The following is a 13,701-nucleotide window of genomic DNA, read 5'->3' as shown; positions in this document are numbered from 1 at the left end:
CAAAGTTCACCAGTTGTTTAACTTTTTCTTACTCAATTTAATGAGTTTACTTTAATCATGAAACAACTTTTTTGCAATCAAAATGAATGTTTCGATAAATTAAATAGACCCCACAATTATGTATATCCCCCAGGCACCCCCCCCCCTAAAAATAAAAAGTTTGGTTATCCGCTGTTAATGTTGCCACCCTTTGAGAAAAAAAAGAATAGGCCTAAGTACAAAATATGGCAGAGAATGAAATTGTCTTAACTTTATAGTAATTATCTTTTGTGAATTTGCCTAAAGATAACAGAAAAACTGTCAAAAAAAAAATTGTGTCCGCTATTTTTCAATTATTTTGTTATTTCTTGGGGCTTGTTTAATACTGTAGTTGTCTGTAGCTCTCTCCAGAGCAAAGAAACATTCTTGTCTGTGGCTGTGCACATCGGCACCGTAGTGTGTACATGTACGTCAGCGTAATCCGTATTGGTATTATGAAGCAGTGTGGGGAACCACCGACTGCTGCCGATCGTCGATCGCGCCACAAAACGACCGCGACTGATTAGCCTGCCTTGGTACGGCCAGCTTCACATACTGCACACAGGGCCGACCACGGGCCATACTTTTGTACACTTGTACTGGACATGCAGTACATAATTATTATACACAGTGCAAACTTATCCATATGCATGAGCTACAACACCATGTGTGCTTGTGATTGGTCTGGAAAAATATCTGCATACAATGGGTAGTACGTGGGATCTTCCATATGCATCAGTACGCGATTATGTGACTTGTGATTGGACCGGCGTTGCAAGCGCCAAGAATGAAGGACGCGCGCTGGCAGTAGTTGTTGCAATGGCGCTATTTAAAATGTACGAGGGGTTTGAGGGCTGGGCTCGAGAGCTGGGCGGGCGGGACTTGAATTGGAGCCAAAATATCCTTTGGGTTGGGGGGGGGGGGGGGCATACAATTACTTGCGGGTGCGTTCGATTAGATTTCCCGGGTCGACCCAGATCTGACCATCCCCAGTGCGTATGATTAGCTTTGACGTCAAAGCTGTGTGGGCCCCGAGTGAGACCCAAGTTCATGACGTAACGGCGAAAACTTTCTCAATGGCCACCATTTTGTGTGTAATTCAGCGGGACATTTTTTATGAAGTTTGACACACATTTTCGCCATTAAAACAGCGTTTTTGTGAGCAACAAGTATTTATTATTCGAATCAGTGTACCTTTTTATCACTGTGGGGTTGTAAAAGTGTTTAAAGTTGCAGGTATATCTTGAGAATAATTATTTGACGATGTTTTCATGAATCCACGAAAAGTATCGGACGAAATGCACAAAATGGGAGTAGTTCCGGTCGGCTGTCCCTTGGCGTTCTATCTAGCTCATGTCTTGGGCTTGTCCACGAATTCTTTTATCCTGCTTGATTTTGTCGATATATGTCCGACAAACCTTACACCAAATTTTGGTTACCATGACCCGGTCATTTATTGGTGCCGTCTCGTAACCATAACTTTCCAAATTCCACCTCAAGAATGTTGATAATTGAACACTTGACATCTTGATGTCATAATCCAGCATAAGCAAACAAAATTTTCACGTCGAGCAGCATGGGGCTCTTACTGTAGTTTACTGTGCATGATCCCAGTTCCTTTCAATTGTTTTTACTCCAAAATGCGTTTGTCCAGCCAGGTGGCCGGAGATCCCCCCCCCCCTTTACGGCATACTTTTATCATGACAAAATACTTAACCAATCATGAGCGTGTATTTGCGGTACCACTCTTTAGTGTAAGAGCCCGCCCACCAGTGTGGAATTCTATAGGCCCCACACAGATACGTCTGTGTGACCGGCTGCGGTAAACATCAAGCACGTGCGCACAAAAACACAACCAGTGTGGAATCGCTCACATTCGTCTGTGTGACCGGCTGCGGTAATCATCAAGCACGCGCGCACGCAAACACAGTCAGAGCAGACTATAATAGGACTCGTTTGCCACTGCCAACTCGCAACATTCAAGTGGCAGCAGGCTTATAAACTCCAAGATTCAAGCGGCTTATTTTAATCAACAATTAGGGTATTGAAAAAACATGCTCTTGTTAAATTTGTAAGGAGCGCTTTTTTTTGCTCTCCTTGGAAAACATTAAGGAGCGCGGAGGAGCGCGAGCGCGATCGCGCTCCTTTAAAATTATGGTCTGTAAATGGTGTTTAAATAAAAAGTGTCGCAATGTACCAGCAGCTCAAGTCACAACACTTTATGCAACTGAAAGTAAAGGCTTGTTTGTCAAGTGTCTGTTATTTCAGTGCTTGTCAAATATGTCTTGCTTGTTCGTTTTCAGCGGAAAAATCTGTAGTTTTGAAAACATTTTGAAGGAAATGAGTAGTAAAATTTGCCACAAATTGGTGGGGGGTTCATTGGTTGTAACCATAAACTCAAATTTCGGAAAAACAATTCATTATTCATTTGTTAACAGCAGCAGCCAGCCACCAATCGAGTCGTTACCATGCTGGTCATTACCAATTGGGTCGTTACCATACACTGTTATTCCTGAAATAAATACTGAAAGATTTTCTCAAAATTCGTTTGAAACTCACTTTAAACTCTTTGAAGATCTTGGCTGAAATTAGCTATGAAGTTTATATCATAGGAATCAGTATGTCTTTGAAACATTTAATCAGATAATCAGAAAATTCTTTGAAATTGTTAGAGTAAGTGTTAAATGAATTAGTAATATTTGTTTGTGTGAAAAAGAAAGTTTACCAAATAACGTCAAAGTTGATTGGTAGTAAACATATTGAATGAAATGCATGTAGTTCTACCATGGAGGCAATTACGTTATTCAACTTTTCAGGTCCCAGTTATAGATGGTCTTGAGACAGCTATGCTCATACTTTTAAAAAGCAGAGCACAAAAGCTATCCCAGCGAAGACAGCTTGACATCAGGGACCAATCAGAGGAGTTTACTGGGATGCTGCAACGAGCAGCACTATCAGCCAACTTTGATTCTGGCACTAAAACACAACGTGAAGACATCACTAAGCAAAGAAGGGCAGCAGAAAGGGAAGCAAGAAGGTAAGAGAGAGAAATGCTGTAACTGTTAGATACTGTCTTTCTTTATTCTACTACCACGGAGTAGATTTTTCGGATGTTCGGGAGACTTCTCAGTTCTGAAAAGAACTGTCCTGCTTTTTAACTACTACCCAGACGGAAGGTATAGAAAATTGCCTGGGACTACTACTTTAGAATAAAGAAAACCTGGCAAACCAAATATATATTGATACATCACCATGCAATGCCTCAAACCATATATATGTTAGATACTGATTGATAGATTCTGGTCAAACATGCAAATACCATCCAAAATGAATAACACTTTTATCTCAGTCATTTCAAGGTGTACATTCAAGTTAATGAAGAAAACAATTCAAAATAGTATAGATTAACAATAAACTTGAACTAATTTGACATGGTTTTTCCCAGTCGGATTTCTGACTTTATTCGATTTAAAGGACTTGGGTACTTTTTGTAACACAAAACACAATATCCACAGATTTACACTAAACTTACACCATTTGCAGATAATGATAGTTGAAAGCGTACCTTATAATATTAGTTGCTGAGGTGCTGTAGTTTTTGAGAAATGAGTAAAACAATGTCATGAAAATACGTTTTTACATGCTAAAATAATTTTCGTATCATGAGAGAAAAATTATTTTCATGACATTGTTTTACTCATTTGTCAAAAACTACAGCACCTCGGCAAGTAATATTTTCAGGGGAGCTTCCTACTATCATTATCTTCAAACTGTAAGTTTAATGTAAATCTGTGGACATTGTGTTTTTTGTCCTACAAAGAGTACATAGACCCTTTAAAGTAAGTCCATATCTGTAGACTAATTTAGTGGCGATTCTGAAATGGCTTTGATTTGTGTTTGAAGGTCAAGAAGACGACGGGCTCGAGAGTTGAAACAAAATGAGGAGAATGGAAGCCATATAGAGGGCACATCAAGTGACGATGAGCAAAGAGAGAGCGAGCATAATCAATTCAATAAAGAAAGAGGTAAAACACCTTACATTGTTTCGCAGTAATGTGACCTGTCTCTTTCAGTTGTTACTGGGTCATTCTGTGTCAATTCAACACGCTTTTGGACCTGACCCTCACGGATTTAAATGAAATTTGGTATGCTGATTGGACTCCCTGAGAAATGCCCAAACCCCAAATTTTATGTAATTCGGATCATTATTTTGGGAGATATGGCTTAACGAACTTTTGACTAATAAGCATGACCTGCTATGTTTGGACAATCATATCTCCAAAAGTAAAGCACCTAAAGAGATAATATTTACATCATTTTGAAGCTCTTAACATGGGCCACATTTGATAACATAAAATTAAAAAAATTCCACGCATCACCGAAAAAATACGCCAAAATCTGACCTTTGACCTTGATTTGTGAAAATGAGTATTTTTCAAAATGCGTAAAAAAAATTCTAATGCAAGTTTAAGATGTAAGCAACAATATTCTGAAAAATTTTGATGGGCAGTTTTTTTAAATGATTTTTTTTAACATTGGCTATCAAGGCCAAAACCATAAAAATGCATTACATGTACAGTGTAATGTGTAGTAATGTGTACATGATACACTGTACATGTACAATAGAAATTCAAAGATAATCATTCACATTTTGAGTTTCACATTTTGATGTATAGTACAAACACAAACTGAATGCACTCCACTAGATCCGGCAAGGATGCACTGCTTCAGCCGAAGTTCAGCAAATTTTCAGCAAAACTTTCAGGAGGATTTTTTCCTTGAAAAGTTCAAACACTTCTTGCAGATTACAAAGAACAAGATGTTTCTGGAGATGTTTCATCCCTGGCATTTGTCTGCTGACGGACTCGAGCAAGTGAAAGTCTCTCACAGTTTGCACCATTTTTAATGAAAGAGATTTTCCAGCCTTAGGATTTGGAATGCAAAGCATTCCCTGCTAATTCACCAGTTTCTTTGCTTTTCTTGGCATGTAGTTTGATGCTCCAAATTCATCTGCTATTCTTTTGATACTGCAACTCACTGGTAAGACGGTCAAGACTTGAACTTTTTCACTTTTCTTGGTCAAGGAATGAAACTTTTGTTTCAACTGAGTTGTCATCTCACTTTCATCATCACTGAACTGTTTTCCTGTAACGGTTTCCAGTTTCTGCTTTATTGTTGTCTCTATTCTCTTAACTTTGTTGTCCATGTTACTTCCATGAGCTTTCTTCTTACTTATGATAGGAGATACACCAATAATTATCATAGCCTCATTGATAATGTTAATGTCGGTATTTGGCTGCACAAAAACATCCTGATGTGCAGATGACATTGATGGTCCCTGAACTTCTGGATCACTGCTAGAACTTTCAGATGTTGAGAGTATTTTCTCAGGTGACATTCAGATATCTTCTTGCGACAGCCGGTGCATAAACTGTGTGCTCGAGTGAATTAAAGACTGGGATGCTCCAATATAAACCTTTCTGATACCTGCCTTAAGCCTGCTTAAGCCTGCTAATCCTAAGAAGTGTCAGGTTTTGTGTTCTAACTTCAAGAAAGGCCCATTTGTGTTACCTAATTTTCATATTGGGGACTCAGTCCTTGCTCAAAGTAGCTGTGTTAAACTGTTGGGTGTTCATATTCAGGATGATCTTAAATGGGATTCCCAAATTAACAATATGTGTAAAGGTTTTACCAACAAACTACCTTTTACGTCAATTAAAACGCTGTAATATCCCTGTGGCAGATCTTAGAACAGTGTATTTACAGTATTTGAGACCAACACTTGAGTACGCATCTCCAGCATGGTTTAGTGGTCTAACTAAAAGTCAAAAAGACTGCCTCAAAAAGCTGCAAAAAAAAGCCTTTCGGGTCATCCTTGGTCATAACCATTTTTACACTCAATCCTATAAGGACTCTTGTCAGCTAATTGATATTCCCCCATGGTTGATAGGCTGGAAAAACTATCCATCGGTTTTGGTACCACCCTCCTCAACTCCCCCATGTACCGAGACTGGCTCCCTCCAGCAAGAAACAACAACTTGAGGAATTCCAACACGTTATCCATTGTTAGATGCCGTACTAATCGATATAAGAACAGCCCCATTCCACCACCTGACTGCTCTCTTGAATAAGCAATAATTTGTTTACCTTGCTTGTTTGTATTATGTACATGTTTCTGGTGCAATTGCTATTTATTTTTTAACTTGCCTCCTGCTGCATGCTCTTGTAGTGCAATTGTTTATTTCGTGCTTCTGCTTATGTTCTTTTAAAATATTAAATGAATATAGTAGCACCTATAACAGAGTTTATAGCAAGAGGTGTGTTATGCCTCCCTAGTGGAAAGTATTTTTGTATTTTAGTCTTTGAATATTTTGTATTTTGTATTTTTATATCCTAATGTTTTTCTGTAATTTTAAAAATAGTATATATATTTTCTTATGCTCTGTAATTTTAAACGCAATTCAGCCTCTGGCTGCCAAGTTTGAATGTTTTAAATAAACCAATAATAATTTGTTCTTGCTGTGTGATTTAAATGGGTCACAACACATTTTTCTCTATGATTTTTTCTCTCGAATTGACTTTTAAAGTACTAACAAAATGTGAATACTCTGTACACTGTACATTGTATAACATGTATACAGTATGATCGATACACAGTGTCTCCTATGCTAATTAAGGGGATGAAAACGATTAGCTCATTAAGTTATGTCATGAAATAGACTTTTGGACTCCATATTATTACCAGGGTGACATGGTTTTTATGTGCGTCAGGGTGACATGGTTTTTATGTGCGTGTACACAATACTGTACTCTGTACACTGTACATTGTGTATGTTGTACAAATCCGTTTTTATGGTTTTGCCCTTGATAGCCAATGTTAAAAAAATCATTAAAAAAAACTGAAAGAGTGCCCATCACAATTTTTAGAATATTGTTGCTTACATTTTAAACTTGCATTAAAATAAAATATTTTTTCGTTGGTGCGTGGAAATTTTTTGATTTTGTGTTATCAAATGTGGCCATGATGTAAATATTATCTCTGTAGGTGCCTTACTTTTGGAGATATGATTGTCAAAACATAGCAGGTCATGCTAATTAGTCAAAAGTTCGTTAAGCCGTATCTCCCAAAAGAATGATCCGAATTACATAAAATTTGGGATCTGGGCGTTTCTCGGGGAGTCCAATCAGCACACCGAATTTCATTTAAATCCGTGAGGGTCAGGTCCAAAAGCGTGTTGAATTGACACGGAATGACCCTACTACCTAATAATGTCTGTCGATATATCGAAAATACTCAAACACTCATCACTTTTTCGATCATATCGAAATATCATAAGTCTTGATATCGAAAAATTTCTATGTGCCAAAACATTGATGTTCCCAAATGATATCAAAAGCAGTAATATGATGTCAGATTATCCAGAAAATCTCAGGGTTTTAATGTGTAAGAAACAGAATTATGCGACAATTCTGTTCTCTCTGTGTGAACGTAACTGACCTCATCTCTGTAATTAAGATTACAGCTCGATGTTACAACGCTATTTATTTTTACTCCGATGGTGGAGTTGCACGTAGGCCTATACATTCCTCCTCGCTTGCGGCTGAAGTTTTTAAGTTTTACAATAGGTTGACATCATTTATAATCCTTATGACTGTTAAAACATACTTGAAGAAAAGACGTAAAATTTTGCCCTTTTATGATTTGACGAACATAATCAAAATGATCCGGAAACGTTTTACCACAGCCGACCACCTGAGTTGATCAACCTCCTTCCCATACACAGGCAACGCACGTGCTGTGATACCGTTACATCGCACACTGATGAGTACAAAATTGTAACACCTGGCTTAGATGACGAGGCAGTCTATTTAGTGACCAAATTGAAATACATTTCTCATTCGAAATCTTTGTGAATTTAAAAAATAGAAGCATTGCGAACTTAAGCAAAAATATGTAATTTTACATAAATATTATGCAAGCTATTCTTCGAGCCAACTCGTTGGTTTCTAATTTACAGCAGTGGCAACGAATACTACTGGAAGCCTGAGCATGCCTCGTAAATGCGGGGAGCCCGATGCATTCTCTTTGCTTATGCAAGCCGAAGCGGCAACGGTAACTTTGTATTGTCTTCTTTGAAAACAAAAAAACAAGCGGAGCGGGTTGGGGCAATTTGATATTGTTTAGAGCAACAATAAGTGCGAAGGATCAAGCCAAAAACCTGTAATGCAACCCTTCTAAACTCTCGGTCTTCGCTATATTTTAATAACTGTTTTTAGGCTTCATCTTGCACATTGGAAATAATTGACATATCAAGTATACTGGATATGAATTTTCCGATATACATGTATTAGTTATTAGAAAAACTGACATTAATGGTTGTTACAACCTAACCCTCACTGTATTTCTCACTTTTACTAACTAACCTTTGCCCAAAGATGTACCCTGACACCCTTATTGAATGGCACATTTTTATATTAGCAGTTCCTTTCTTTATTGTCTACAAGCATGTTAATACAAAAAAAATGTTTATTTCATTTCCTCACTTTTTTCCAGATGTGATCATGACTGAATCTCAGAAGGTCTTTGATGATGTTATTGAAGACTTTAGTGCTATCTCTATCATACTGTGTCACTTTGAGAAATGGAAGCATCAGCAGCAGGAATCTTATGAAGAAGCCTACATCAGCTTGTGTCTACCCAAGCTCTTAGCACCACTAGTCAGATTACAATTGCTAGACTGGAACCCTCTGCAGGTATTTCATTTCTTGTTTGGGGTCCTATTGAGAGGGTTTGCTGGTACTTCTTTTGTTCCAAATAAGTATACAATGTAGCACAACCCAATGTGCAGCATATTAAGTTACCCTGTGTGCACACGTGCAATTTCTGACTGAACTCTCTCAATACACAGCTCTGACTTGGTTATACTACATGCAACATCCTATGATTAGTAGTCACATGTCAAGGTAACAGTTAAGCAACTGTAACTCCATTATTTATTTAAAGGGGATTATGTTAAATTCACTTAGTTAAAAATTGTTTTTTACTTGTTAAAATAAACAAACCCTCCTAAATTCCCTTCATGAAGTTTCAGATTTTGGAAGGTTTTGTTGACCTAGTTGAGTTATCAGCAACCGCAACAGTATAATGAGGTTGGTTTAATCTAATGTGATTAACAATGGTAAATATAAACAAATATAGCCTTTAGTAGCTTGAGGGCACTTTCACTTAGTATGACATCATCAAATTGTAATTAAGAGTACACGTCATTTGTGGTTCTATACATAGAATCTGTATTGAAATTCAAACCATTGTGGCTGCAAAACATATTTCAGGTTTGGACCGGTAGGAAACGTAAACATTGGATCATGTTTGTGCGAAAAAAACAACAACTAGGTATGGTCTACAAAACTATGCAAAGATTATATATTTACGTCACATGGTTCAGGAGATATTGAATTTTAAGTAGAAATCTTCGCTTCAATGTTTATTTGAAAACTGGTGTTATCATGATGATGTAGTTAGTTCAAAAGACTAGGTTAAGTTATAAGCTCCAAAAATATGGTGTAAAACTTGCACTTATAGGAAAAAGTTAAAAAGATCATTTGGCCTCTCTGAATATAGGATGCAGAAGCGCCTTATTTGAAAGTGTCCCACTTGCGCTTGTGTGATTATTTATAGTACCTTATATTATCACAATACTTAAATATTTGTTTGTTTGTTTGTTTGATTTGATGTAGTCGGACTGTCACAACCTGGAAGAGATGCCTTGGTATGAATCGATGCTGTTCTTTGGATTCCAACAAACACAAAGTCTGGATAAGGAAGATCTTGACATCAATCTTATTCCAAGTTTGGTTCAAAAGGTAGTGTTACCCAAACTATCAGGTATGTACAAAGACCTGTCATGCCAATCCTAGTGTAGGCCTGCAAGGCTCTCATTATGTCTGCTTTCTATTCTAAATCAATCCATTGGATGGTATGTTCTCTGCCATTTGTTCCTGAATTACCCAAAGTACAAAGGGTTTATCTTATCATGTTCCTTGTTCAGAGATGTCTAATGGTGCATTCAGGCCTAGAAGTTCTCGCTGAAGAATTTCGCGAGAATCCAAGATTCTCCCAAATTTCGGGGAATGGATTCTCGCATGTTTTTGGGGAGAAGTTTTTTGAAAATAAAGCAATTATGAGAGGACATTAACTTTTTGTTTCAATCGCCCACCAGGAGGCCGCATATATTGAATACACCAAATTTTGAAAGGTAAAAAAAAACAAAAAAAACAAAAAACAAACTAAACAAATTCACGTATTAAGTGAAGTCCTTAGAGTTGCATTTTTTGACGATTTTATCTTTTAATTTAAGTTATCAGTTTTCCCATTAAAAATCATTTAAATGAATTCGTGGTTTGAGGATCAGTTGTTTTGAACATGTCTTGAACTCCGTTTGCAACGAAATCTTTGTGAATCAACGATCGGTCATTGAGAAATAATTCAATGAACTTTGCCCCGCAGCGCCCTCTGTCGGCAAAAGTTGTTCATGTTATTAGAATTTCTCAAAGGCTGTGCATTGTGCACAATCTGCAGGCGTAATGCACAGCGTGCAGCAATTCTTTACTCTGTTCGTGAACGTGTACTGCATTGAATTCTAGTCAAGAAGATCCTGAATATGGAACTATCAACTGCCGTCAACGGCCAATCACAGCGTGCAGAATGTTGGTTAGAATGGACTTTGGTCGACCATGTGTGTGTGTGTGTGTGTGTAGTAGGATACCGTGTGGTTTGTGCATCGTGTTTTTCCACGTGTATAAAAGCAAATTGATTCTGTGAGCTTACTATCCAAGGAGACTATTGGTCCAAATAAGGATCTTTTGCGCTATCAACTAATTCGCAGACAGGATAACGCAAAATGTACTGGGGTTCGTTTTTGAGGCTGGAACCAATAACTGTTTCGGTCCTTGGCTGGTGTTAACCGACGACTTAAATTCAACCAAACTACATCGTGTATTATAAGCAGGGAGTGCGCGGTGTGTGACGAACGATGAGGGCCGTTTAGGAATAAGGATCAGACGATGACTCGACTCGACAACAACGTGAGTGGTTTAAAAAACTTAACTTAGTTTCGGATAATCGAAATTAAAAAAATAAAAATAGTGGGTCTACGTACAAATAAGAAACCTTTCTTCACTGTTCCATCGAACCCGCGGCCGTTTCGTACCAAGTGCTGGAAATCGACCAACGGTGGGGACGATCAAGTTGATGTACACCAGTTAACATCACTCATGTTACCTGCCGCGCTGTGCAGCCATGGTACATGCGTATTTGTTGCCCGGCATGTGATTGGTTCTCGACCAATCAAACTTCACAATTTGTTACCGATGTATAACAATACAAAATGAGCTCTAGTTGTCCACCCTGTAATGAGGGTACATGATTGTTGCTTAGTTTCATGTACATTTATGTTTCTGCTGTTTTCTTGTTGTACTCTTTCTCATGTCAAAGACTTCATTCATTCAGAGATTTTACATTTGTATTGTACAGGCCCACTGTGCAATACCCGCAAGGAATAATGTAACCAGAATTAATAATTATTTATGAGGTATTGGTTTTCACTTGTGTGATGTCATTAACCCTTTAGTTCCTGTTCCGCCCGAAACCGCCAGGCCGTATCGTCATTGTTACGCCCGTGTTTGCAGTGCATTAATCAAGCGCTTTGATAAATAGCGCCTTCATGTGTAATACATTGATAGAACAGGCGGTTGTTCCCCTATCCAATGCAATGAAAAAGAAATACTGATCCCATTGAAAAAAATGACGTAAGATTAGTTCAAAGGTCAACTGTTGAAAAATTGTGGTTGAGTTTACCGCACCGCGGCGCGCTGTTCTAATTATTGGCGAAACATGGCCGCCCCCATACCCCGACTAACGCTGCAATAAACTTTGCGTGTTGTTCTGACAACGGTGAGTTTGGAGAAAGTGGCATTGAAGTGTTACAGGTAAATATTTAGCCATCATTTACTTTATTTTTTGTGATATTCAAAGCGGATCCTTCAAAGCTTCGAATGTTGAAAGAGGCCAATGTTTTTTCCTTCCTTCGACTTTCATTGAGTAAAAAATTACGGTCGCCGTTTTTTCCTTATTGTTGTCATGATCGTACGTTTACAAAGCAATGTTTGGGATTTCACGATTCCATGTTCTTATGTTTGTAGTAAAAGTGCTAGATACAAGTTTTATCATCCACGAAACATGTTTTTTCCCCCTAAATTATACCAAATTACTTTTATCATTGAAATGGGTGTTTAGCTTTAGTAATTCATGAATTTCAAAAATCACTAGTCCCAGTATTTTTTATTAGTAAACACAATAAATGATAAAAATTATGTTTTATGAATAGTGGTTTAGTGCAATTTTGAAGAATGTAGTTGAGGGGTTTTTAGATTTTTTTTCTTTCTTCACATACATGAAAAACAGCCATGAAAAACAAACATTTATTTTTAATTTTTCTCATTTACTGTATTCATTCAATCATTGAAAAAATTTACGTTATCATCATTCAAAGGTCAAGCATCGAAACATTCCGATGAGATCACCTTCAGTCGAGTTTACGGCTAAAAAAAAAAACATTATTTTTTGTTTCACTTTTTAAGATCTTTATTGGTTAACCTTGAGAACACTTACCTTTAGGCTATAAAGCTATGAATACAACAATTTTGTGATCATACTTATGGCTTATTTGTATCCTTTCGCGCGAAATGGTAGTTTAAAACATCAGTTCACTTGTAATTCGTTTTTCAGAAAAAATGATGTATTGGCTAATTTCAAACGGGAGTAACTCAGCAACGTGACACACCGCAAATTTTAGACATATACCAAATTACTGCTGCTGGTGTGTTCTTTCCAGCAATGCATTCAATTCAACTCTTGAAATTTTTAACATCCGACTCATTTTCACGTAGCGGATCACATTTGTTCCGCCCTTCACAGAATTGAAAATCAGTCAGTATAGTCGGTAGACGTGTTTTTTGTTGTAGGCCTACGTTTACAAAACAACATCCTGGATTTCACCTCTCTTCATTTTTCTTATTGGCCTATTTTTAGAAAACATGCGGACTATACTAGTTTTATCGTCCAAAAAACACGCTTTTATTTCCTAAACTATACCAACATACTTTTATCATTGAAACGGGTGTTTAGTAATTTAAAAAATTAACATGAAATCATTAGTTTTGGACATGGATTGAAACCAAGATTATTTTTAAAATTAGAAATCGGCTCAAGTTCACTGCAAGGTGATAAAAATCCTGCCGTCAGCCATATACATCTAGGCCTACTGCTTCGAAATTGACATTACACAATTGAATTAAGTAGTTTAGATTCAAGTCTAAATGTACAAAATGGAAACTTTTGTAAACACCTTTTTGACATTAAGGCCTAAGAGAACATCAGTGGGTCTTGTCATGCTACCTACATCTCGAACCCTGACAAAAGATCTACACCCTGGCCACCCCCTTGTTCAGTTTGGAGATAGAAAGCGAGTACGCGTATGCTGCAAGCACAATGGCAGGATGACGGAAGGCAATCTAGCAGTCCAGACAACATTTGGATGTTCCACATGCTCAGTGAACTTGTGTAAAATTCATTGTTTCGGTGAATGGCATACTGAACAATGAATCCCATATTTTGTACCAACA

At 37.5% G+C, this 13,701-nt stretch overlaps 1 protein-coding gene across 1 annotated transcript in view; it reads left to right on the top strand.

The window, feature by feature from the left end:
• Positions 1 to 13,701, top strand: part of LOC117297006 (PAX3- and PAX7-binding protein 1-like) — a 47,658-nt gene that overhangs the window by 24,101 nt on the left and 9,856 nt on the right. Inside the window, exons 8-11 of the mRNA XM_033780123.1 lie at positions 2,835 to 3,055; positions 3,922 to 4,043; positions 8,573 to 8,772; positions 9,757 to 9,904. Coding sequence (XP_033636014.1) covers positions 2,835 to 3,055; positions 3,922 to 4,043; positions 8,573 to 8,772; positions 9,757 to 9,904 — 691 coding nt within the window. The remainder of the gene's footprint in view (positions 1 to 2,834; positions 3,056 to 3,921; positions 4,044 to 8,572; positions 8,773 to 9,756; positions 9,905 to 13,701) is intronic.

This window comes from Asterias rubens, chromosome 11 (genome assembly GCF_902459465.1).
Source record: "Asterias rubens chromosome 11, eAstRub1.3, whole genome shotgun sequence".
In the NCBI taxonomy this organism is placed as follows: Eukaryota; Metazoa; Echinodermata; class Asteroidea; order Forcipulatida; family Asteriidae; genus Asterias; species Asterias rubens.
This window is presented reverse-complemented; position numbering and strand designations above follow the sequence as displayed.